The sequence below is a fragment of the Phalacrocorax aristotelis genome, chromosome 7 (assembly GCF_949628215.1).
Source record: "Phalacrocorax aristotelis chromosome 7, bGulAri2.1, whole genome shotgun sequence".
Classification (NCBI taxonomy): domain Eukaryota; kingdom Metazoa; phylum Chordata; class Aves; order Suliformes; family Phalacrocoracidae; genus Phalacrocorax; species Phalacrocorax aristotelis.
Genome location: NC_134282.1, coordinates 28,704,461 through 28,730,042, shown reverse-complemented (window position 1 = coordinate 28,730,042; position 25,582 = coordinate 28,704,461). Strand labels below are relative to the sequence as shown.

At 49.0% G+C, this 25,582-nt stretch overlaps 1 protein-coding gene across 4 annotated transcripts in view; it reads right to left on the bottom strand.

Annotated features, from left to right (window-relative positions):
* EPHB1 (EPH receptor B1) overlaps positions 1–25,582 on the bottom strand; it is an 87,133-nt gene that overhangs the window by 53,255 nt on the left and 8,296 nt on the right. For 2 of the 4 annotated variants that reach the window (XM_075099530.1, XM_075099531.1), the window contains exons 2-3: positions 7,495–7,559; positions 2,514–3,195 (exon numbers count right to left, since the gene is read on the bottom strand). In XM_075099530.1, the coding sequence (XP_074955631.1) occupies positions 2,514–3,195; positions 7,495–7,559 (747 nt within the window). Of the gene's footprint in view, positions 1–2,513; positions 3,196–7,494; positions 7,560–9,886; positions 9,908–11,554; positions 11,575–25,582 lie in introns of those variants that run through there. The other 2 variants (XM_075099533.1, XM_075099532.1) reach the window with 2 other exon arrangements.

The following is a 25,582-nucleotide window of genomic DNA, read 5'->3' as shown; positions in this document are numbered from 1 at the left end:
GTGGGCAGTGGGCTCAGGTCTTCCCTTGTGGTCTCCAAGGTCCATGGGGATACAAGGAGGAGCTTGACAGCCAAAGGGTGCACGTGAGCTATCAAAAAGTGGTCTCCAACCCAAGGTCAGATTTTTTTACCCAAACACAGTTTTCCAACAGTCCTAATGTAAGCCCTGGCTCAGGTTTTTAGGGATGGTTTTAGTGAACTTCTAGGAAGGCCTTGCAGGTTTATGGGTTTTGTGTTCCTTGCCAGCACTGAGCAGGACCTTCAAACATGCAGGTCCTGCTCACCATCCCAGCCTTTCGTGCGTCCCCGACATGGGAACTGGGGAATATTCTCACAGGACTGGGAGAGGGGAGTTATAGGAGCTCTGCTCTGGAAACAGCATTGTACCAGCACCCAACAGGACCCACAGGATCATCAAAAAAGCATTATCTCATCATCACACACGCTTGGTGCCATTTAAACACTTGATTTCTCTGCACCCACAGCATACTTCAGTGCCTTTCAGCATCCCAAATGCTGCTGATCAGTCCATAAAGGACATTTCTACCCCCTTAGACCTGCCAGGATCCTGAGTTTTCCCCTCAGGGAGCCCAAATGCAAAGCATGCTCCCCATGCAAAGGCAAAACGCTCACCGGGAGTTCTGCAGAGCCCACATTCGGGCAGCACAAGGGATTTCTCCTTCGCTGCCAAAGAGTGGGAGCACAGCTGGAGATGGGTGCTGTGGCACAGAAAACTCAGCAAATTCCCAATGCACAGGGGTCTGCTCTGTGCAGCTTTGACTGCACGAACACATCATGACTGTTCTGGGATTTGCACAAGAAAAGGAAACAAATAAAGCCACTGAGATGGTCTAACGCCCACCCTGAGCAGGTTTGCTCCCATGCCTCTCATGTCTTGCTGTCCTCCATCCTCTGCCCTGCCCCAAACTATGAGCACTGGGTAGGTGCAACACGCTCCTCCCGGGGGGTTAGAAGCATTCACGACCCCAACTTCCTACACCATTCCGGATAGAAAAGTCAACACCATGAAGACCTATGACAGTTTTACATTATCATTGTTTTCCTACATTTCTGGCAAAATGACATTACTTCCCAATTCCAGTCTTCAGCTAAAATTAGTATTTATTTTTCCATGATAAAAAATGTCAATTTGCCAAAAACCCTTGTGCACTTTCTGTTTATTTGTTCAATAGCAGAGGAATGTCTCACCAGAAATGTGCCAGTTTGTAAAGAGCCCTCCCTCTGGTGGAGTGCTTCAGCTCCCCACAGGAATAGACCATGCCCTGCTGGGAACAACCACATTCAGGGTCAGCCATGAAACTCTGAGGAATCCACCAGCAATGCTGCTCAATGTGAAAGCAAGCCGTGAGCGCACAGACTCTGGTTTCCCACTTGTCAGAGCCCTTGCACAGGAAGGCATCACCATCTCCACCTTGGCCAGGCAGATATGTGGTTTTTCACAGTGAAAACCTACGCAAGTTCCCAGGTTTAAAGCAAATGAACAAACAAGTTTCTCCATGCTTGAATCCCAGATTTTCCATTTTCATATATCTGGAGTTACAGGTAGAAAAGAAACACTGTGGTGGCTACCCCAAGGAGCATCACAGCCAAGCCTGGTGCTACACACGCTGCCACCTATACCAAAAGAGGTCCAAGTCAGACCTCTTCCCATCACCCCCCTCCCCAAAAACAGCCCTAAAGAACTTTGATACTTAACCTTGACCTTCTCCTCCTTCCCAACCCTTCCTGGACCTGGTGGTGACCATCTTCTAGAAGCTATTTGGAAAGCACCTATGAAATGAAGTTAGCTTCTCATGAAAACACCCCTCTCCTCTTCACTCCTTCCAAGCAGTATATAAAAACAATACCTTAATTTGGGAGAGGAGAAAAGGGCAGCGAGTAAAGCTAATAGGAAAAACAAGTTCTCCAACGTTATTTGGGAAATATTCATTAGAACAGTGCACAGAGATGAAAAATGGTGAGCGCTATTTCCATATTTATCACCCCGTGCTGCAGAGGACTCCAACAGGCAGGAGCACGCTGGCAGTGTGGCTAGGGGAACCCAAAGAACCAGCAAAAAATTCCAGTTAATGCCAAGAATCACAATGACTTCGCTGCAGTCAGGCTCAACAGTGGCTGCCCGGCTACCGCAGCTTTGCTGGGGAAATAACGAGGCAGGTGAAAGCGGCTCTGCCAGCAAGTGCCAGCCTGCACAGCACTTTGAAGGCAGCAGATCACACAGGCAGCTTCCAACAGGCTTGTGGTGGCAGCTGTGTCCTTGCTATGCCACTCATCAACTCTGGCCACTGACCAGAGTGCACCAAGAAGCCACCAGTTGACCGCTGCTCCCAAATCCCTGCCTGGTCCCTGGAGCAAAACCACTTCAGGGCAGGTAAATGGTGAAGGCCCAATTTCAAAACCAATACTGCCCAAAACAGCTTGTTTGAGAATGAACATTTTGTTAGCAAAGCTTAAAAACAATAAAAGCACCTTGTTACCCAAGGGCAACCTTACCTTTACAAGCCACATTGTTTTCTGGCTCATAACCAGCCTTGCATGTACAGCGGCCAATGGGGACCATCCACTCCCCGTCCCCATTGCAGTACAGTTTGATAGGCACGTCCACCTCCTCAGCATTGGGGATGCAGGTGCCACGGGCGGTCACTAAAGAGGTGCTCTCTGCTCCTGTCATTGTCTCTGGGAAGATGGCGAAGTTCTGCACCACACTAGGGCACTTCTTGAAGAAGACCCTGACAGACAGCAGAGACATACAAGCCCCATAGTCCTGGAAAGCCAGGTAAAAGCCATTGCGGGTCAGGGGCCCAAAACTTCTCACTTCTGTGTTCACCTTCATCAACCTGCCACCAAAGTCCACCTGGGAGAAGCTCTCGTCAGCAGCAATGGTGTCCACTTTGAGGTAAGGTGCCTCCGTCCAGAAGGCAGACTTCTTGGTGGCAATGACAGAGTCTGTCTCGTAGTAGTAGAGGTTGAAGGTCTCCTTGCAGGAGCCAGGGACATTGGGGAGGCTGCTGCAGTCCCGCACAGTGAAGCGCATCTCTGTGTAGATGCGGTGAGCTCCACGCCGGTTGATGAACGTGGTAAGGAGCCAGTTGTTCTGGTTGGGCTCGAAGACATTGCACACCTGGTACGTACGGATGGTGTTGAGGTTTTCGTCGTAGCCGCTGACTTCTTCCCACTGTAGAAAGGAGAAGAGGCTGTGAGAGGCTGGCAAACGGACCAGCAGCAGCCAGTGAGCCACACAGGTGCCACTTACCCTGCACAGTACAGGGTTGGGCTAGAATGAGGATCTCAAAGCCCCAAAGAGCAGCAGGAACACGTTTGTGGACACATGATATGCACATGCAGAAGCACCACCTCGGTCAGCACCAGAAGAAATCCTCACCCTCTTGCCCGTGCATGCCTGCTCCCCCTCCCCATCACTCCCAGCTAATATTAAAACATCTTTTCCATGTGGGAAATCACCTTCACTGCCCTGGAAAGGATGTAAAAATGGGAAGAAAGATGGTCCAGGCACTCAGAGGCAGGAGGGAAAGCAGCATACGAGGCTACGGCTTCATTAAAGGATGAGCCAGCACGTGGGCCAGATAGCCAGCCTGACCCCAGGCTCTGGGCATGATCAGATCATTTCCCCCAGCAAAGAAAACTAACTAAATAAAACATTACTGCCACGGAGAGAGAGGGAGAGAGAATATAGATTTGCAATTCGATTTATAGACGGGCATTAATATAATCCAGGCTACAATTTCAATTAAGGGACAGCAGCAAACTGTGAACAGTCTATGATGGCATTAGAGTCCTACAGACAGATTTACAACCTCATAATCCATTCATTTTAACTAATCCATGTTTACAGTCTCCTCATAACAGCATTATTCATATGGCAATCTTTAAGCAGCACTCTGAATATCATGCATAATTTCCAGGAGCGATGCTATAGCAGCAATTGCCCGTGTTTGTGCTTACGCGGGGGCACAACAGCAGATGGATGACACCAACCTGCCCCATAGCGTTGAGTCTTCCCAAAGAGCTGATGCACCACAACACCCCTATAACCTTACAGATTTTGCCCTTTCCCATTTTCCATTAAACAACCAAGCTGCCTCATTGTAGACCACAGCCCTGATGTAAAAAAATACAGGTTTTTATTTTGTTTTCAAAGGAGGCACCTCCACACACTGCCAACAAACACAGCAGAACATTTGCTCCTGGGTCCACCTACTTGGCTCTGCTAAGCTTAAGCAAAGATCACAGCTCATGGCTGCACATTGTTGTTAAGCAATGTTTACCAAACAGCAATAAAACCTCACACATCCAGCCGAGCGCTCTCCCTTCTAATCCCACACCATGAAGGCACTGCAAAAACCCCTCTCCACCATGAACAAGATGTGCAGATTCAATGTCCTTTATTATTAGACACCTTTTCACATGAGAAAGCTGGAAGGTCCTCCCTGACCAAGGGCATTGGCATTGTTTTCCATTCCCACCTGGGCTTTGCATAACAGCCCTGTCATCCAATTAACGCCAGACAATGAGCTCTCTTCTAGCACTCACCCACCAGCATAACAGCCCCACTGCTCCACTATCTTTGCTGCATGAATCCTCCTCTACATCCCACCTGCCAGCTCCCTGCACCCCAGCCAGGTGCACAGGAGGGGACCTGGCCCACTCTGCTTTTATTCACAGTGCCCAGCAGGAAGCTGGCTCTCTCCCTATCTCCTTCCACTGAGCATCCCCTGCACTTTGCTGTGTTTTTTTTTTGCAGACAGAGCCTCAAAACTGAGAGCCAAAACCTGCCAGCAGATCCTGCTGTACTTCAGGTGCCCAGTGCACAGGGCTGCCTGCAGCTGAGAATGACATGAAACACCACTTTGAAAACCCTCGTGAGGGTTTGGGGCCAGATCCTGATGTTCCCTTGGGCATTCCTTGGGTTGAGCACTCCTGCAACCAGGCACTGAAGAGCAGCAGGTCCCCATGGCTAGGAAGACCCACAGTGCCAGTGGCTGCTGCCATCGATGCCCCAACAGTGACAAATGCATCATTTTGACAAGATCCCACTAAATGATTCACAGGGAGCTGGGCATTAAGACAATATTCTCCATCTTTGGTGATATTTAAAGCACATCCATTGGGGAGAGCAGGACAGCCCACGTCCTGCTGCAGCCCATCCCCAGGAACCACAGCCCCTGCTGCCTGGCCAGCCTCTGTGCCCCAACATTAACATCAACAGCCCCACTCAAGCCCCAGGGCACATCTTCCAGGGTGAACTGTCACTCTCAGAGCTCAGCACATCATGGGGATATGCCACCACCCAAAGGGACCCAAAGCCTGCGCACAACCCATGCTGATGGCAACACTGGGGTCAGGAGAGGTGGCTCATCAAATCCCTGTACCTCCAGCCTCAAGACAGATGAGAGGAACCTGGGAGAAGCTGACATCCCAGTAGCAGCCAGAAGCCCCTCTCCCATCCTCCCACCTGCCCCAAGGAGCAGGAAGGTCCCATTTATAGATGGCTACTGCTCTTCTCCCTCTTGTTTCTTTGCTTCCCTCTCTGGTTCCTCTCTTTGCTCGTTCCTGCAATGCTATGGCTTGTTGCTAAGCCCCAAAGCAAGGCTGCCAGCACACTTGTTTTTTCCATGGAGGAAGGCAGGGCAGAGGGGAAGCTTTTGGTTTCCTACCCCAGCTTTCAGCAGTCTGGGCTGAAAAGAAACAGCACAGCCCTAAGGTGGCTGATTTTGGGGAACTGAAGACTAAAACCAAGGAAAGACCAACCAAATTTGGGTTATTCATTGACTCCAACACAAGCAGAAATCCCCACATGTATCTTAGCATCTCTACACCAGGCTGCTTGGATGGGTCACAGTCTGCAAACCCTCCCTGGCACCCACACTCTGGACAAGCCTCACCCAAATACCAGCCATTATCACTGGACAAGCCAATAAGCGACACAAATCTGCCCTCAAATATTCGTTGTGAACTATGAAACAGGACAAACCCTAAAAGTCAGTGCTGTAACTGGGCAGCTTGTAAAGGCTATAGTGTGGTTGGAGCAAGAGGAAGACATTGCTTATTTTCAACTGGTGTCCAACCTACTGCAAAACCTGCCTCACCTGGGACATGATACCGATAGGAGGGTTCACTCCAGGAGTCCAAAATATGCCTTAAGATGCTCCATATCCACCCAGCAAAGCACCTGATGCTACAAATAAAAGCCCAGTCCACAAGCAAGCAGACTTCACAGAGGAAGTCACACTTAAACACATGCTACAGACTGACCCTATGTCTTTTAAATAAAGGACTTGGGACATTAAAATACTTTGTGGAAGATCTAATATATGTCTCTGTAAAGGAGAAGAATCACCAGTAATGCAGGGATGCACACGGAGGGATGCAGGGATGTGGGCCACGGAGAGGCTTCACTCTTCTGCTCCACAGAGGGTGAGACCAGCATGCCTTATGACACAAGCTCCACACCTGCCTTCTGTGGGCCTTCAGCAATAGCAGCTGCAGGCAGCTATTTATATCCCATCTCCATCACCTGCACACAGACCCCCTGCATTTTGCCAGCAGTTTATCTGGGCCCAGATTTTTCCAAAGCAATTCAGTGGCAAAGCCCCATGTTTCAAGGGCCTCTGATGTGCCTGGAGAGGATTTCACGTCCACTGCATGGGTGGTTCAGCTTTGGTGATGGCATGTAACCTTATTTCTTTTGAGGACCCAGACAAGCCAGTCACACCCTAATAAAGATGCAGGCTGGTATCCTTTTCCCTTTGGTGCTATGTCCTGGAAGCCCCAGGGACGGACTCTGCCGCTGTACCCATCCCTGCCCAACCATCTGCCTGTCCTACCATGATGCCCATCCATCAACTCGCATCCCCTCCCACCACCACTCCTCTTCTCCCCAGCTCCATCTCTCACTTTCTCTGTCAGGGGAATGTGAGTCAGGTTATTTTATGCTTCCATTCCTCAAAGACTCGTATTCTATAAAAAAAGATGTTTTAAGTGCCTCAGGGTGTTTTGTTCCTCATTACTTCATAAAAGTGACATTAATAGCCAGGGAAGAGCACTGCCGAGTGCAATTACAGATGATGTTCCAGGTATGAAAGCTGTTTTGAGCCTGCTAATGTTTCCTAATTACAAGCCTTTTGGCACAGGGAGAAGGAAGGCGCGAGCCAGTGGATGGAGAACAGTGATAGGGCTGGACCCTTCACCTGCGAGAAAGACAGACAGAGGAGGACAGCACACAGGGATGGAGAAAAGCTCCATCTTCACAAAGACCCTGGGGCCAGTTCAGACAAGGGACACTCAGCCCTGATCAGCCATGCAGCTCGGCACAGCGATGCCCTGGGCACCCCACGCAAGCCCGATAGGGCATCACTGTTCCCACTGACTTCCCTGGCTCTCCACCAGCATTTTAAGATAAACAGCATGAACCCCACAAGGTCACATAAAAATCAGCTGGACAAGTGGCACTTACCCCTGAAGGAGGGTTGGCAGTCCAGCCCAGCTCGGCCGTTGCCGTCCGTGTATCCATCAAAGTTTCTGAGGAAACACAAGAAAAGGGAAGCAAACTGGTTACTCCCAAAATTTTTGATGACACAAAATTATGAGCAGAGCCACAGAAAAACATTCAGTTGCTTTCATGGAGTGTACATCTGACCCTTGGAGCTGCTCAGAAATGAAGCAGCAGGCACCCTAATACATCTAATAAACTAAGGGCAGCTTCACCCCAGAGGAAATGGTGCAGGACAAGACTCTTTGCAAAGAGTCACAGCCTAAACCCAACCCATGCTGCCATCCATGACCCTCCCAAGCCTAGAAACGGAAAAGCACATTACCAACTAAAAAACATTTAAAAAATTAAGGATGCTGCACTTCATGGAGTCATTATGTGCACATACAAAACCCAGGCAGCAAGTTTGCATTAACTCCCGCAAGCAGCAAGAGGCTGGGGGAAATCTCCTACTGCAGGCAGAGCCCACCCTCTCCCCCAGCACACACATGCAGGCTTTTCAGCAGGTCCCATCCAACTCGCTCACAGCTACTTGCTTTGCTCTGCAACACCAGACATCCCCTTCTATGCAATACATCTTTCTGGTGCCGAGTTGCCATTGCACACAGTTATTACTTTTCAAAGTGATTTCAAATACGCAAATTAAAAAAAAAAAATCATCACATTGTTGGAGCAATGTTCCTCTGCTGGGGGTATTTTGATGGAGGATTTGGTGGGAAATATTTAAGTGCTGTAATACAGCTGACATTTCCCTACTTCTATTCTTAACAAAAATAAAAACACAAAAATAACAGTGAGAGCAAAAACATATAGAAGCAGATGGGGAAAATCCTCAAGGTTTTATTTATTTGTTTGCAGCAAGAAGACAGGCAGATTAATTTCCTTGATTCCTGTGTCCCGACCAAATGGGAGGAGATGTGCCATGGGCAGCTGGTATAGCTGAGCATCCCCCGTACCTCCCCTTTCCTCTGTGGTCCCAGGTACTCATAACAGCTTTACAGCACCAGGAAAACGGATGCAGCCAGAGAAATAAAGGTCAGAAAATAAAAACCAGCCCAGGAATATGAACTGCTGCCGGACTGCTGCTTTTATCTCTGTGCCTGCTCCAGCAATCACAAGTGGGAAACGAGAATCCTATTAATCTTCCCACCCCTCCCTTTGCCGGCTGCTCCGGGATGGGAAGCTGGAGAAGCATGACCGGGAACTCCCCACCCTGCCATGAGTGATAAACACTCCCTCTCCTGAAATCCCCGTCATAGCTGCTGACCCTTCCTGGCTCCCGGAGAGGTGAGCGGCGCCACAGAGGCAGGGAGAACAAGGCAACCCCCCAGAGATGCAGCAAAAAGGCACTTGGGGAGTTTGCAAAGCTCTGCACCCCTAATGGGTCCCAGGATGCTGCTGTGGCGGGGGGGGGTTCAAAGCCCACAGCCCATTGCACCACACTTTGCACAGTGCCAGTCCAATCCTGCTCACAGCACCCTCAGAGAGGAGACACACAGCACCCTTAGAGAGGCCCAGTCCATGCAAGGAACAGAAAAGTGTGGTGGCATTCATGCCACCGCAGCATGTCTCCATCTGCAGCTTCAGCTCCTTTGTTTGGCAAAAGCCAACTGAAAATGACACATCCCATCTGCAACTCCTCCCTGGCCCCAAATGGGACTCAGGGCTCATGCTCCAGATCTCCAGCAAGTTTCTGCTCCCGCCACCCTCCTCCTTCCCCCTTCCACCAACATTTCCTTCCCTTGCAATCAGCCCCGTGCCTTGTTGAGCAGTCATTAATCCTCAGTATGGCCCTTCAGATAAGCAGGCAGATGTGCCCGTGCATAAATTGATGGAAAGGTGTACGCAAAAGGCCATACAGGCATCCCCCAGTCCCTCCTCCCAGCAGGGCTACGTGGGGAGGGATGCTCTGAGAGCTCTAAAATACTTGGGTTTTCCCCCCACAGCAAATGTGGTGCCCTTGTGCCACACAGGGGAAACTGGGGCAGTAGAGCCCAGGGTGACACAGGGAGTGTGGCCAGGCTGGGACCCAGATCTGGCTCACCCACCCTTTGTGCTAAATAAGGTCATGCTTAGTTACAGGAAAGGCACTTCTTGCAAGGGTTTATCCAGAAAGTATTGTCACTCCATCATCTCCCTTCCTGTTCCATGCACTTACAGCTTCCTTCCCCAAGTGTGGTTTTTTTTTTTTTTTCAGTGGGGCAATGACAGAGGAATGTATTTTTGATAAAGTACAGCCGTGGTACAGGATGTTAGCACACGAGGACCAGCTCTGCTCTGAGGTGGCATCCACCAGGATCCCTCCCAGCAGCTCCCTCCCAAAATCTCACCACTTCCCTCCTGTTCTGCTCCTCACCAAAGGCTCCACATTTTGGAAAGAAAGCAGGAAGGCACAGCAGCAGTGCCGGTGCAGCATGTAGCAGCTCCCAAAGCAGGAGTCTCCAGAATAACTCACTAAAATAAATTGAAAAAAAACAGAGAAGCTTTCACTTTGGAGATTTCCTGAGTCCTAAGGGAACTGCGTGGCCTGTGGCCAGAGAAGTCGCGCTCAAAGTTTCCACCACAGATGCATAACTTGCACTTCAACAGCTCCATATTTCTAATGCAATTTGCAATCCAAAGGAAAAAGAGGGGTGAGAGCCACCTCTAAAAGCCTGAGCTTCCACATACCATCTCCTGCTCAGATCCTGCCCTGACTCCCAAAGACACTGCCATATACAAGAAGATCCATAACCTGGCAAAATAGTTTGGTTGGGATTTTTGGTTGTTTGGGTTTTGGGGGGGGTTGGTTTGTTTTGTTTTAAATATAAAGTGGTTAAACCCAAACCCCCCCTTCAGCTCAAATTCCTGCTGAGCTCACCCAAAACCCCATGACTGCAAAGGTACTGGCACCAGGACTCAGCTGAGCAACTTCCCATTGACCTCTGCTATTTCCTCTTGGAGGAAATCTTGGCTTTTTACTTCATTTTCTAGGGCGTACGAGTGATGCTGTGACCACAGGGGAAACCCCTCAGGGACAGTTATGGCCAGGCAACTCGGGGCTAAGGCTCTGCAGAGCACCCTCCTTCAGCAAGCAGGCTGTTTGCAGAGGCCAGTGCCCCTTGCCCCAGAATCCCACAGATAAAGGGGGGACACCCAGCACTCACACGTCCATCTCTCAGCTGCAAAACACTGCTGTTGGTGGTGGGACATGGGGATCAATCCCCCGGCCATCCATCACTTAGTAGCAGGCAAAGGAGGGACAGGCAGTAAAAAACCTCTTTGCTCTGCCTGCTAGCAAGGGGATTACTGTGGACCAGCACCTGAGCGTCACTACCAGCAGAGAATCCACATGGATACCTCACAGCAGCTCTCCTCTTACCTGCCTCATCCTGCTGCAAGGACCAGTCCTTGTTATTTGGCACTGTGTATTGATTAACCAGGGCCCTGCCTAGGACAGGGGGCTCCTGCTGGGAGAGGTGCACTTGTCCCCCCAGCCTGGGCAGCCCCCCAGGAATGTCAGCACAGGGGGACATCATCTCCCCATGCCTCCTACATCTAGCACAGCATCATTAGCCACAATGGGTGAACAACATGCCACCACTTCACCTGCACCAGCCAGTGCCCTGGCCTCCACTGTGCCAGCAGACAGGCTCAGTGCCCAGCAGGCAAGCATGGACAAGATGCTGCCCTCCCCTTGCCTGCTCAGGGTACTGCTCCCCCAGCAGCTCCTTCCTCACCTGACCGCCTGCATGTGGGCATGGCTCATGCCCAGGGGATGCTCTGCCCAGGATGGAGCTAACACTCGCTTGGAGGAGTCTTCACTTCAGGACCTGAGCCTCCAAAGGCAGCTGACCAGGCTGTAACAGCCAAAGCCCTTGTTAGGGAGAAGACAATCTCTGCTACAGCAAGCTGAGCTCTCTTAGAATGAAGAATCTTCAGCTGTATACAGTAGATTTTCTTTAATGGACACATTACTTTAAACTAAGCCTTCGCCATCTGTTCCAGTCCCTAATTATCAATACAAAAACAAACGTCTACTCACAATTACACTCGTAACGAGTAAAGATGCCAGCAATTAGAATGCACCAGCATCCTCGCCGCCGAGCAGCACATCCATCTGTGATGGCACTCGCGCAATCCAGGCGGAGAGGACTCGCTGCCATCGCAGGCTCCCCGCACCCTCCCAGGCAAATGGGTGCAAGATGTGTCTGGAGCTGATACCTGCAGCAGGATAAGCTGTGTCTCAGAGCAGCGAAGGGTGCGCTGGAGTCATTCAAACAGCAGGGGGAAGATAAGTTATTTGGGGTGAGAGTAGCCAGGCATATAGCAGGGCAGCACAGGATCCGCTGCAGGAGCCTTCATTTCACACCAGCTGATGCTGTCTCACCAACCAACCTTCCCAACAGGTTTTTCTGGAAGAGGCTTAAATCCTTTCTGAACTACCCAAAACAAAGTAGAACTTATTTCCTGAAATCCCCAGCCTGAAACTAGTATTTCAAGATCTCCCCAATGTGGAGGGCTCCTGCTGATTATACAGTGAGAAAGTGCGACTTCTGCCTGACAGGGAGTAGGGTCTGGCTACAGGCAGAGAGAGATGGAGGCAAGGAGGCCAACCCAACTTGATCACATTTCAACACTGTCATCTGGAAAGAAAGATATGACAAATTTTCTGCTCAGGGAGGCCACAAAGAAACTTGTACAAGTGCTGCACTCCTCAATAGGTGCCTTGGAGACATGGTCCCTTTCCCAAGACAAGAGGCAGCAGCTCTTGCTCCTGCAAGATGATAACGGCAGGAACCAGCCTAAGGCACTCAAAACGCTCAGGCATATGCAAACAGACGCAGGCATGTCTAAGACAACCAAGAGGAAAAAGACAGAAATTAAGCAAAATAAGGAGAGAGGAGGCTTGATAACAACAGATGGATAGAGGGAGATTTGGAAAGGATGCCAGCTGCTGGAAATAAGCCCCCCCCAAGATGCGTGGGGAGCGGAGAGGTGCATATCAATAGTTGGACTTTCAGAGGGATAGGGCAGCCATTGAGGGAGGGGCAGGGTGCATGTGGGGCTCAGGTCTAGAGTCCAAAGGGACAGAGGATGGTCTGCAGGTAGGATCTTTAGAGACTCATCCCAATGTGCCCTCACAGAGCACAAAGCAAGCCTGAGCAAGCAAGCACCGATGGGGTCAGTGCACACACTGTCCAGACCCAGGGCACATCCCCTGGGCAGTCCCAGCCCATAGCATGACTTTCTGAAGGGGAACAACAGCACAACTTTTTTCTACAACCAAAGCTCTGTATTTTCCCCTCTATTTCATGCTCATAAATGCCAAACTTTCTTTCTACCCCTATTTCTCTCTTGAGAGCTTCAGTAAAATCAGCCCAAGGCAAATGCACAGCTTGGAAAGCGTCTGTCCAAGTTTGGTGACATTACCAGAGAATGGGAACAATAGAGAAACAGAGCCAAGATGCTTTGTTACAAAGACAAGTGCTAAATAACATTAACTGCTATGATTCTGCAAGCTCTACTTTCCCATGCTTGTCGTGAGTTCAAGTCGAGCCCAAATTGCATCATGGCTTTTATCACCGCTACCTACACACTTGTGATTTGCGTCACGCCTCTCAATGTCAATGGAAAGAAAGTTCCACAGGTGCCTGTGGAATAATTTGAATTTAATTCTTACTGTTCCCCATAGATGATGGGGTTCAGGCACACACCAGGAGGTTGCCTGAGTAATTCCAGGTTGTTCTCCATGACCATGCTTCTGACCAGAACATCCCATGAGTGCAGCCCAGGTTCATCTGTGCAAGGTTTCGATATATCCTGAACTTTGGACTAAGCTGGGAAAAAGCAGGAACACAAGATCCATGCGCTCTGCTGCATGGACCAAGGTGGCAAGCTGCTGGGTGCACATCCCACCCAAAAAGTCTCTTCTGTGGGACTCCACTCACACACCCCGGTTCCTGCTCCTAATTAGGAGGGAGCACCACTGCTTGCCCCTTTTGCCATGAAGGAGCTGGTAGCTGCATGGCATGAACACTGTGATATCTCCCAAACGGTTTAGTTATGGCCCTGGGGAGGCGGGCAAGGTGAGAGCAGGATCAGCCTCTCCCCTTTGATAAGCACTGCTTTTCTTAAGTTTCCTGAGAGCACCGGCTTCCAAAAGAGCCGCTTACAGTATCTATACACTTTCAATCAAAAACATTACAGCAACAACTAATTATGTCCCATCATTCCCATGGCTCTCTGCCTTTAATGGTGCATTTTTCTGGTACAGAATGATGGTGCAACTGCTCTGGAAGTGCATAACGAGCTCTCCCCATCAGTCTCCTGCGGGTTCATTATGAAGGATTACCCGCTAAACAACAAACCCAGTCAAGAAGGGAGACAATGCTCCAAACAACAAAACAAGTCAACACGAAACATTTTCTGGCTGTATTTAGAAGGAAACAGCTGACGCTTTGGGGTCTCTATGAACCTCTCAGGGGAAAGGAGCAGCCGTGCCTGCTCTGCAAAGAGATCTGAGCTGTGACACCACCGTCCACAGCCACCAGCCAGCAGAAGATGATCTGCAGTGGCCAAAAAAAACCCCCACTTTCAGTCAGAAAGGGAAAGAATTTTTATAAATATATATATATATATCAGAATATATATATATCAGCCAAGGACAAGCGTGCTGTGTCAATTTGTGACGGGATGCATTAAGCTGCAGCCACACAGCATAGCCCCGGACCTCCTCCGGGATCTCCCGTCAATGGCATAGATTTCAGCACGCAATGAAGATGCATCGCAGCAGGGCAGGCAATAACTTAATGAAGCTCAGATTTGGGGGTGTTTGCTCAGCAACATTATAACAACTTTATCAATAAACTGCTGCCTGCTGTGACTGTGGGATGAAACGGTCTAATTACAAGCAGGAAACACTATCCATATCAGGATATAGTAAATTGAAATATGTTGGCTGATGTGCCAGAAAGCACACAATAAAATAACCTGCCTAGATTTTTGCAAGCATATGTGCATTTGCACACACATGGTAAACCCAGAATATCAGGCAAGAGAAAAGCACAGGCAAAAATCTCTCCACCAAGCCCCATGCCTAACAGGCTGAAAAAGTTCAGGAGGTGATGTGAAGTGTGGACAAGGTCCCATTTACTAACAGTCGTTCCTCCCTGTAGACCACACAGAGGAGATCCAATACTAGCATCTCTCATTGGTTTTCACACTTGACCCAGCATGGCTACATGGGGTTGGACAAGCTCAGCCAGAGCCATACAATCCATTTATCATAATCCTACCAAGGAGAGGTACAGTAAATCAAAGAGACAACCTGCTTGCACATGAACTGGGAGGGGGGGGGGGGGGGAGGGAAGGAACGGGACAGATGGGGGATGGACACAGAATAGAGTGTAAAAGAGAACTGCAGAGTGAGAGATAAAGAAAGGGAAGGAAATGACAGACAACTACCAAAAAAAGCACACATCATGGGATAAAAAGGACAAGGGGACCAAATCAAATATCAAGAGGGAAAAGATAGGGCTTTCAACACCTTTTGTTTTCCAAATTGTAAACTTATTTTAGAAAATTTGGGAACCAGTTTTAATTCACTGAGCTCAAACCAGACATCAGAGGCAATGGGAAGAGTCTTAGGATATCATGGTACAGGTAACCCAATATTTTCCAAATACAAGGATTTCATTTGCTCCCCTAGTGACAAAGCAAGTCACCAATAGCATAAATTTTGTAATTGCACACAGGCCACAGATATACAAAATCCACATATATTATATGCATAGATTATAGTCCATATGTATTTACCAATGGGTTCAGATGAGTTTGACAACTCAGAGTCAAGCAGTGCCAAGGGCTGAGAGAGCACTTTAATGAATGCTCTGGCCCACCGAGACAGGCCCAGCCATCCCAAGAGCCCAGCTCCTCCACCACACCACCACCAGAGGAGCAATCCAGGGCTGTAAGATGACAAGGCTATCTTTCAGGAGAACATTTTCCAGAACAACATCACTATACGTTTAAATCCTCATCTTTGCTTTCTCAAGGCTGGGTTACCAGCAAGCATCACTGAACACCACAGACTGCCCTGAAAAATCATTGTATGTCAAGCTTGGCAGTTACTTGCTTCATCCTCCAGAAGATGTGGAACAGGAACTCAGCCACCCAGTGGATAGGCAGAGGCTTTCACAGAAACCTTACCCTCCAAAAAGCTTGTGATGCTGCCCAGGAATAGTACACTTCAACTCGAGGTCCGGCTAAGTGGTGTGAGGTCTGGCTTGAATGAGGAATTGCTTAGGTTGGGCAAAGGCAATCACCTGCTCTTCACCATCCAATGTTATCACCACCCAGGAAAATACACCAAAGCAGATGAACACTGAAAGTCAGGAGCCTGAGGAAACTATCCCTTGTCACACAGCTGGGTGGCTTCAGCAAGAGCTGGGCACAGCAGCCTCACACCACTGGAATGTCTTGGGTGGAGACCAGCTGGCTTGGACAACCATCTCACCAGCCAAGTGAGGGAGGAGGATCCAGGACCCCACACCCATCACACAGCCCAGCAGAAGCGCAGTGCCTTGAGGGATAGCAAGGATAAACCAAACGCCAGGGAGCTATGTCAACAACTTTGTATTTTTTTCTACTTTTCTGTAGCTCACTTCTTGATCAACAGCCATGTACCAGCATTTGCTGCACATGGCGTGCTCCAGCCAGGCTGAATGAAAGCAAGTGAGCTCACCACAGAGGAGGACATTCTGCCAGGAGCTCTTCTCTTGGGAAGAGGGGGCTTGATCATCATGCTATGAGAAACCAAGGAGCCCCAAAAAGAAGAAAAAAAAAAAAAGGGCAGGGTTTGAGATTTCACAGGCAAAGGCCATGGAAGCTTAACAAGTTCAGTGGAACTGGGCTCTTAATCAACTGGGATTCCCTTGGAAGTGATAGCCTCTAAATACAGAATTAGTCAACTGAGAAGACAGAGCAGCCGTAAATATCAACAGCATCCACAATCACGTGTGCTAGGATAAATTGAAAGGACATTCAGTCTTCATGCCTGGATATGCACAGGGTGTTCACCCATGGGACTGCAGGAGGGTCTCCCCAGCAGTGTGTTCACACGTGTCTTATGGCTGCACCATGTTCAGCTACAAAGCCAACCTTCAAGGCCACCGGCACAGAGGCAACAATGGAGTAGGTGCAATAAGTTTTGCTGAACTAATGCACGAGATCTGTCCCGCCTTTCCCTGCGGCTCTCCTTCCCCACTAATCTATTTTGCCTTACTCTGGGATAGCACTATGAGGAAAGCTCTAAAAATCAAAACATTTATCCTGCATTTCCCTACACGCCATCACTTCTTTACATATTCGGAATGAGTCATTGTCTTGGACCATGTTCTGCAGAAAAGCTTCACGCTCACTACAAAAACATGCATCTCAGAGCCCTAGATCTAAAATGCCAGCCGTGCTGTCAAAGAGCCCTCACGACGAGGGATGCACCTGGTATCGTCCAGCTCCTATTTACTAGATCTTATTTTAAAATGTCAAAGGGATTCTGCATGAGCTACAAACATGACAGACTGCTCAGACAGCAAGCAAGTGCTGTCAGGGGACTCGGGGTTAGAGAACAGCATCCCTTCCCAAACACATCCAAGTCCTCGGCATTTTTCCCCCAACACCAAAATTCTGGTGAAAAGCCTCCCTTTTTTTCCCCGACAAACCTCCTGGCTGCTGACAGCCAAAGCCAGAGTGCTCAGTCAAGCCAGAAACTGAATCCCCCACCAAAATTAGAGGCTTACAAAGAAAAACCCTGGCTCTAGAAAAGTGAGCACAAAGCAAGCTTGCCAGCATGGCCCCAACACATTACCACTGCAGCCAGACTGGTCGTGTAGTTTTTAATGCACCATTCAACACATACTAAACCTTCAGGGATGCCAGCCCATTATTTTCAGGTGTAAATAAGAACTGAACAACAGCAACAGCATCACTGGTCTGAGGATGTATCCTCAGATACCCCAGCTTGTATCTCCCAGATCCCCAGCTTGTGCACTGGGGGTCTCAGGGCGGAGAAGGGGTAGGCAGGGGAGTAAGGGCAGAAACACACAGGGATGCTTTGGCTGCCGTTGGAGAGGACGAGCTCAGCCCTGGCCACTGCAGCAGAGCCGTCGGGGGGAGGAGGTGGAAATATTGAACCTCAAATGGAAGAAACTGCAAAAGCTCGTCAGCAAGCGGCTCCCCACACCACCTCCCCTCCCAGTGCTGGCCGCCGTGCCGAGCATCGTCTCTCCAGTTTTTGCACCATATGGAGTCAGCTTGAGAGTGCAAATGAGGCAAAGAGCGTGAGAGGCAAAGGGAAATAAATCTGTGCTACCGCGGCAGCACACAGAGCTGCTAGCAGCACGGGGAAGCCTCTGTCAGGACGCAGCAGAGATGGGGGAAGGTTCTGCCTGCATCCCCTGGGGATGCCTTGGCAGAGAGCCCCATCACCTCCCTAGCCCTCCCTGCCATAAGGCTGCATGCATGGGAAAGGGGGGGAAAAGGGATGTGGCAAAGCCAAGAGGTCCCTCACAAAGGGCAGAGGGCCCCATGAGCAGACCCCACTGGGTTTTTTTTGTCTGGCCCCACATCCAAATGCTGCTTCCCAAAATGCCCTGCAATCCCATCCCTTGGCTCTCCCAGCCTTGCCTGGGACTTCTTTTTCTTCTTTTTGCACTTTCAGATTTGGTCAAAGCAGCCAACAGCCAGGATCTGTAACTATCCCGCATCTGAACATATGGCCCACTGTTAAAAAGAAAAGGATAGTCAATCACCAACGATGCTGAAAAGGCAGAGGTCCTCAACACTTTCTTCACCTCTCTCTTTACCAGCACTGTCAGGCTTGAGGCTTTGGGAACAAAATTGCCGATTGATCCAAACACCGACCCACCATCAGTGAAGGAATAGTACATGAATTGCTACAGGAGCTTGACCCCTACAAATCGACGGGCCCTGACACCATCCACCTGAGGGTGTTGAGAGAGCTGGCTGACATCATTGCAAGGCCACTCTCCATAACCTTCGAGAAGTCGTGGAGAACCGGGGGTGTCCCAGAGGATGGGAGAAAGGCAAATGTTACCCCTATCTACAAGAAAGGCTCCAGGGAGGATCTATAGTAACTCTATGGGTAACTACAGGCCCATCAGCCTTACTTCAATCCCTAGGAAAGTTATGGAACGAATCCTCCTGGGGGCCATCAGAAGTCAAATGAAGCACATGATTGGGAAAAGCCAACGTGGCTTCACTAAAGGCAGATAGTGCTTGACAAACCTGGTAGCCTTCTATGACAAAGTGACTTGCCTGGTTGACATGGGGCAGGCAGTGGACATTGTCTACCTGGACTTCTCCAAGGCCTTTGATACGGTCCCCCACAGCCTCCTCCTGGAGAAATTAACGCGTTATGGCCTAGACAAGTGGTCTGTGCAGTGGGTGGGGAACTGGCTGACAGGCTGCACCAAAGGGTGGTGATAAATAGCTCCTTTTCCAAAGTGCCACCGGCCCCGGCACCTACACGGGTGCAAGCTGGGAAAAGGCTCTAGCATGAGGACAGCCATCTGTGTGCCGGGAGACATGTCAAGGCAGGTTCAGGGGATTATTTACCCTCTGCTCCTCACCAGGATGGTCTCCTTCCTGAGTGCACAGGTAGAGCTGACTTAACACACAAGTGACACCTCACCAGAAGACTTCAGCATGGGATTGCAGGGAGGTAAGCAAGAAGTCCACCAGAGCCACCTCCAGCAACCTGCCAGCCCAATCACTGGCTGACCCCTGGAAGGTGCCTACAGTCTAACACAAGTGAGGGATTGTCCTGGCATGACCAGTGCAGCTCCATTTCACGGAACGCCAGCTCTGCTCATTTTCAAAGCAGCACCAGCTGATGATAAAGTTCCCCCTAAGCTCATCTCCATATCCACCTCTTCTCCAATGACACTGACCCATCCTCCCTGATTGTGGTTTCCTTACTGAAATAAATCAGTTTTAGTGCACGTTATGCTCTGGGTCTCATTACTGTCCATCATCTTCTGTGCAACAGAGCTGTCGCATCCTCAAACTCTATCACCTGGACTACACAGGAGCAATTTGGCAGGGGAGGCAAGTGGGGAGAAAGCATCTGCAGCTTGCCAGGGAGCTCCCCACCCCTCTCTTCCACAGCTTATGGATGGTGGGCTCACTCCTTCAGCCCCATGCACCCCTTGTGGTACAAAAGCTCAGGAGAACAAAAGCAAGAAGCTGCAACACACGTGCAAGATGGGATTGTTACACACAAGCACCCAGAAGATGGCAGGAACTACAGCAGATGCACTTTGATGTCCAAGAGCATCTTCCTTCAGCAAGGTACATCCCTGCAGGGAAACCTTCTCCAGAAGGGGTGTCAGAAACTCTCTCTCCTCCCCAGATTTAAACACCTAAGCAAGGGAAGGATGAAGAAGTGGGTATGAGGGCAGCAAGATGGTCACCAAACCTTTTCCACCCTGGATCCTAGGCAGTACTGTATTTAACTCCTCTTCAGAGACAGGCACTTCAACTCCACAAGGTTACTCCAGATTAATCCAGAACAGAAGATCACAGTTGTACTGTACACAAATTGAAAGCTCCATGCCAAAATCCCACAAGGACCGTTCAGGCAATAGCAACGCAAAGGCATCGTTTGTCTGTCACATCGTTTTTGAAAGCCAAACACTCAGAAAGCAAGAAAGGGAGCAATTAAGGCTGCCGCTAATCTTGTAGTGTCCACAAAGACGGGTCTGTTGGTTTTTTAATCAAGGAAGGAGCGTAAGTGCTGCCAGCTTCCAGATGGCCAGTGGCCCTGAAAGGGGCTGGGACCTGCCTGGTATGAACGGCCAACCCAGCTGGCAAGGAAGGAGCTGCTCACCCACCACCACATAGGTGACACCTGCACCCCTGTGCATCAGCACAGCTCCCTAGGAAAAGGGTCTGTTTCCCAATACGATATTTGGGAGGGTGCAAAGGTTCAGGTTTCCCACCAAGTACACAACACCTACATATACCCTTGAGTGTGGCCGTGGAGAAGACATGTGGCTTTCATACCTTCCATAAGGTCAACACTTGCATTTGTCCCTCCATCTCCCCCATCCCATCTCAGCTTCACAGAAAAAACACCAGTGACCATAGGTGGAAGAGACCCATGGAGACGCAGGAGAAGACTCCAAGATGCATGTGCACCAGGACATCCATTGCTACTGGGAAGGTCACCCCAAGTGGTCCCACAGCCTTTGTTCAGCTCTCCCAGCACCCCAACCCTCCCCAAAAACCCAACCAGCCTGCCACAGCCCCACGTGGAGACTTCACGTCCCCCCACCTTGCCCAGGGCACTTGCATACATGTTCACACATGCCAGCACAGAGCAGGAGGGGAAGCCACGCTGCAGAAATAACACAGGCACACAAACAAAAGAGCACAAGCCATTAATCTGGGTGAACCGGAGGAAATGAAATCATTATGTCTGCAGCTACAACATCCCAAAGAACAAATTTCCTGCCTGGATAATAAATGGATTCTTTTGTTTCACATTGGCCCCAACCACGTGACTGTCTTGGCCTATTCCTCATCCAAAACATCTTGCCGTATAAATACCCAGACAGGCTCAAATTTCAGCTGCTAAAAATATGTTTAATTATAATAATATATAATAACAACAACCAAAAAAATCTAGATCTACAGGCTCCTTTTGCCTCCTAAACAACCTCTGAAGGCTTTCCAGCACACAGGCAAGCAAACAAAAAGTCCAGAAGTTGCCAATTACAGCTGAACAGCACAAATGCAATCTTTGAAAGACCAAAGCACACAAACAGTGGCTCTAGGGTAATACCCTCAATAAATAACCCCTGCCAGAAGGAAAAATGATGGGTGCATGAGCATTTTAAGCACCAATGGCCCAGGAGTACCTTATGAGCACCTCCCAGCAGCAGGATAGGAACCAAAGCCACACAGCACACCAGTGATGGCTTCTGACCTCCAAACCTTGGGGCCAGGCAGGTTTTCTTCTGAGCCAGCTTTTCCCCTGGTGCCTTTCTGATACCACACTAGGGCTTGGTATTTATTCATTAGATGGATGGGGAATGCAATTTCTAGCCTCCGCTGGCTTGGCGAGGGTATTTGTTTGCTGTAGGAACAGCTCTGGGGGTCTCGAGGGATGCAGACTTCTAGGAAAGTTGCATGAATTATTGGTTTCAAACTTTCCTTTAATCTGCAACTCTATCAGATCACTCAGTTAAAGCCATTTTTGCATCTAACTACATATTTTACTTTGATTTCAGCTTCTTTTTGCTCATCTTCCCAGCTTTACAAACACATAGCAAATGCTGCAACAAGTTTCAAAACAAGACATGGTTTTGAATCCAAGCACCAAAGCGCCTTGGTGCAAAAAGTCTAAATTGTTTGGATGATAGAGAGACCTCCATGAATGGAAATGAGCTCAAAAATCCCCCCGAGCTAGCAGGCAGCTAGAGAAGGAAGATTCAGCCAAGCCCCCCACGCTCAGACATAGCTCTGACTTACTACTTTTTCTCCATCACCCCCAGCATCCTGAGGCAAAACCTCTTCTCTTCAACTTCAAATATAAACAGAGAAAACCCTCATTTTAAAAGCCCGCTTGGTGCATTGTGCCAGCAAAACTTCAATTTCATTTTCCTTTGTGGGTCATCTTTAATTTCTATTGTATTTTGGATGCTAGGGAAAGTGTCCAAGCATAACTTCTGCCTCATTTCAATCACTTATCATTGCTGTTTCTTCAAGGAAGGGGGGGGGGGAAGTCCTTGGAAATTAAATGTTTACATACCCACATACGCCAATCCCAGCAGATCCAAGGGTGGGAAGCCTATTTAAAAAAACATCCCTAATTACTTTCCCTAATGTAATGGAAGTAGGAATAATCATAGAAATAATCTGGCAATTAGCTAGAATGCTTTACTTAAGTAATCACATTTTTTGAAGAGGAATAATCTGCCAGCATGCACATACACAGGACACAGATTTGACAAACCATTTTTATATGCTTCCCTCATGCATAGCCACCGACAGCAGACAGGAGCTGGAGGCACAGTGGGTGGGTCATTAAATGCCACCCTCAAGAAGCCACCCCCAGGATGACATCCACCATGGAGGGGGACACCAAAGCCAGCTCAGCTAGCAATGTGTCGCCACTCCATGAATTGCACCCCAAGAAAACCTTCTTGCTGGGAAAATGGCAAAAAAAAAAAAACCAAGTGCCTTGAAAGGGCACGATGCCCCAGCAAGTGCTCATGTCCCCCCCAGCAGTGCCACAAGCAGGGAAACACAGAGGTTTAATTAGTGCAACAAGCTGGTTTATCAGGAACAACTTTCAGTCTGTTTTTGCTGAAGATTTAACAAAGACAAAACTTATTATTTTATCAGACAGTAGAATAGTTTCTGCTGGAAAAATCTAAGTAATCCAGACCAGGGGATGTATGCAGGATTTCCAAGGTCGCCCCTGACACAGCAAAGCAAGTAGCAGCTATTTGCTAATTAGCAACAGCCACTGCGCTGCTCAAGGAAAGGGCTGAAGTCTTCAGGATAGTTGAAACCGAGACTTGCACAGCAGATCATTTAGAAACATAAAACCACATTTGCTCTGCCGCAGCCAGCTATTAAAAGTGGAGAATGTTATTTCAGGTAATAAAGAGCAAGACCTGAGGACCAGCCTGGGAATTCAAATTTACAACTTGTATCAAATTCATATGCTGTAAAACTTCACCTAGTTTATAAGTTTCTCACCAACTTCATAAAACACAGTTTATTATTATTGTTTTCTGACTCTCCTGCCTTAATAAAATTCCTCTCCCAGCCTGCGTGGGTGTTGCATTATAAACATTTGCACTTTGATTCATTCAAGACTGAAGAAAGCTTTCAGGATAACCTATTAGGAATACTTTAAATGTTTCAAAGACACCCCAGTTTCCCCTGAGCATCACAAAGCTTTAAAGAAATAAATAAAAGCATGCCTTGCCACAAACTACCTCCAAAAATCTGCTGGGATGGTGATTCAAGATATTGCATTTGGGACTGACCGAGTCGCACACCAGCCGGTGGGTTCCATGCCTGGCATGGGGTGAGAGAACACAGGGGTTATTGGGGCACAGGATACAGCAGGTACCCACCAATCGCTCCCCAAGTCCCCTCAGCAGGGAGCCCAGGGGATGTCACTGAGTGTGTCCCTCTGGTCAGAGGCAGCCAGACCATTTTCTCACAAGTTAAAGACCAGACTGTGCAAAAGTAGTGGTTTCCCTGTCCCCCATCTGCCCCAGCAACTTAAGGCCAGCACTGACACACAAAGGCAGAGCTGGAGGGTGCTCTAAGCCAGCATCCTTCTCAAAGCAGCCCATTTTCCCTGGCCTCAGCCAAAGCCCATTGAAGTTAATGAGCGTCTTTTTATAGCCTTAGGCAAGCTTTCGAGCAAGCCTTTCAGCGCAGCAGACTCCCGCGTGTGCGCAGTGGTGCCAGCCATTTCAGTAATAACCCACGCACAGTGCGAGGAGGGATAATAAAAGCCAATTTTTAGAAAGATACCGAACATAACTAGCTCACAATCTTACAGCTCCCACCAGCCTGAATCCACCTCCTCTCCTCTGCAAGACCACCTTCAGCATCCACGGGTCAGGGGGCCATCGCCAGCTTATGGCCAGAGCTCGGGAGGTGGGTTCAAAGAAAAGGGCACTTGTACCTTTAATTCCTGCACAGCTGATGCTCTTCTCCATTTCACCGAGCAAAAGTAAGGTTACCTGGTGTGATGCGCATGGCTTAGAGCCGTGTGTCCCTCCCCAGGAAACGCAGCATAGGCTTGATCCTCCTATATTTTATTAAACCAGAAATTACTGTCTTACAGCTTCATATCTTGTCCCAATAAGGTCATTATATGTGATTTCACGGTGCCTCTGTCAAGAGCCTGATGGGCTTAAACAACTTAGACCCCCCACAAACAATTTCATCCGAAGGGGCAAAGCATGGACAGCAAAGTCTGTCGTCTCCAAAGGGGTTCACCGCTTGTGTGAAGCTTCTGGACAGCTTCAGCCAAACCCCACAGGCTGGGGAGCAGCTATATGCATCTCAAGCTCGCTTGCAGCCAGGTCATGCCCATAATATCCAGCACTCAATAATACGTCAGAGACCCAACATCACTGCTTTAAAAGTAACTACAGGAGAAGTGCAGGGACGGAGCAGCCATGTGGTGATGGCATCTCCGTGATGCTACACACTGCAGGCCAACACCACCTATGGAGCAACTTTGCTGGCACCACAGGTACACTACGTGAAACAAAGGTACTGAACTAGTCAAAAACATTGCAAGAAGTACTTCTGCCAATACACTGGTCATCTTGACAAGTCAAATTTTGGGGTTTTTTTCAAACACATTTGTTTCAAGTGAAAAGCAGAGCTGATGCCTCGTGGAGCACTCAGAGCATCCCACTCCTGCTCCATCCCTATGCATCCATCTCATTCCTGGGCATTTGGAAATACAAAGCTACAGGTGTTCGGTAAAAAAAGATAAAATTAAAGGGCTCAGTCACCTAGCAAGGCCAGCTCCTGGCTATTTCTTTAGGCCACCCCAGCCTGTCGCCAGTACATCAGACTGTCCCTCTCTGAGCTCCCCCCAGCAAGAGGGCAGGAGGCTGCCCAGCGGGACAGGAACAGACCACCACAGCCAGCCCTGCTCTCCTCCTGCCTCACAAGGATGGCATTTCCTTTTCAACTCTTCTGCTGGGCTCCTGGTTTTCCCAGGGAAGATGTAATTCACACTATTCCGCCTCTTCCGCAGTGATTTAATGTCTTTTGAGCAAAAAGCAATTATCCTCATATCAACAGGACCCTAGCAAGGATGACAATGAGTCGGCTCTGACCCTGCAGCTAAGGAAGCAGCTGAAGCAAGTGGAGGCCTCTAGTAATCAAAGGCCCATCCTCAGCCTCTGATTGAAGAAAAAAAAAAATTAGAAAACCTCCATAAAACTTCAAATGTTGTCATTCCCTGCTCCGTTCCTCCAACCACAGCATAGGTTTTAGC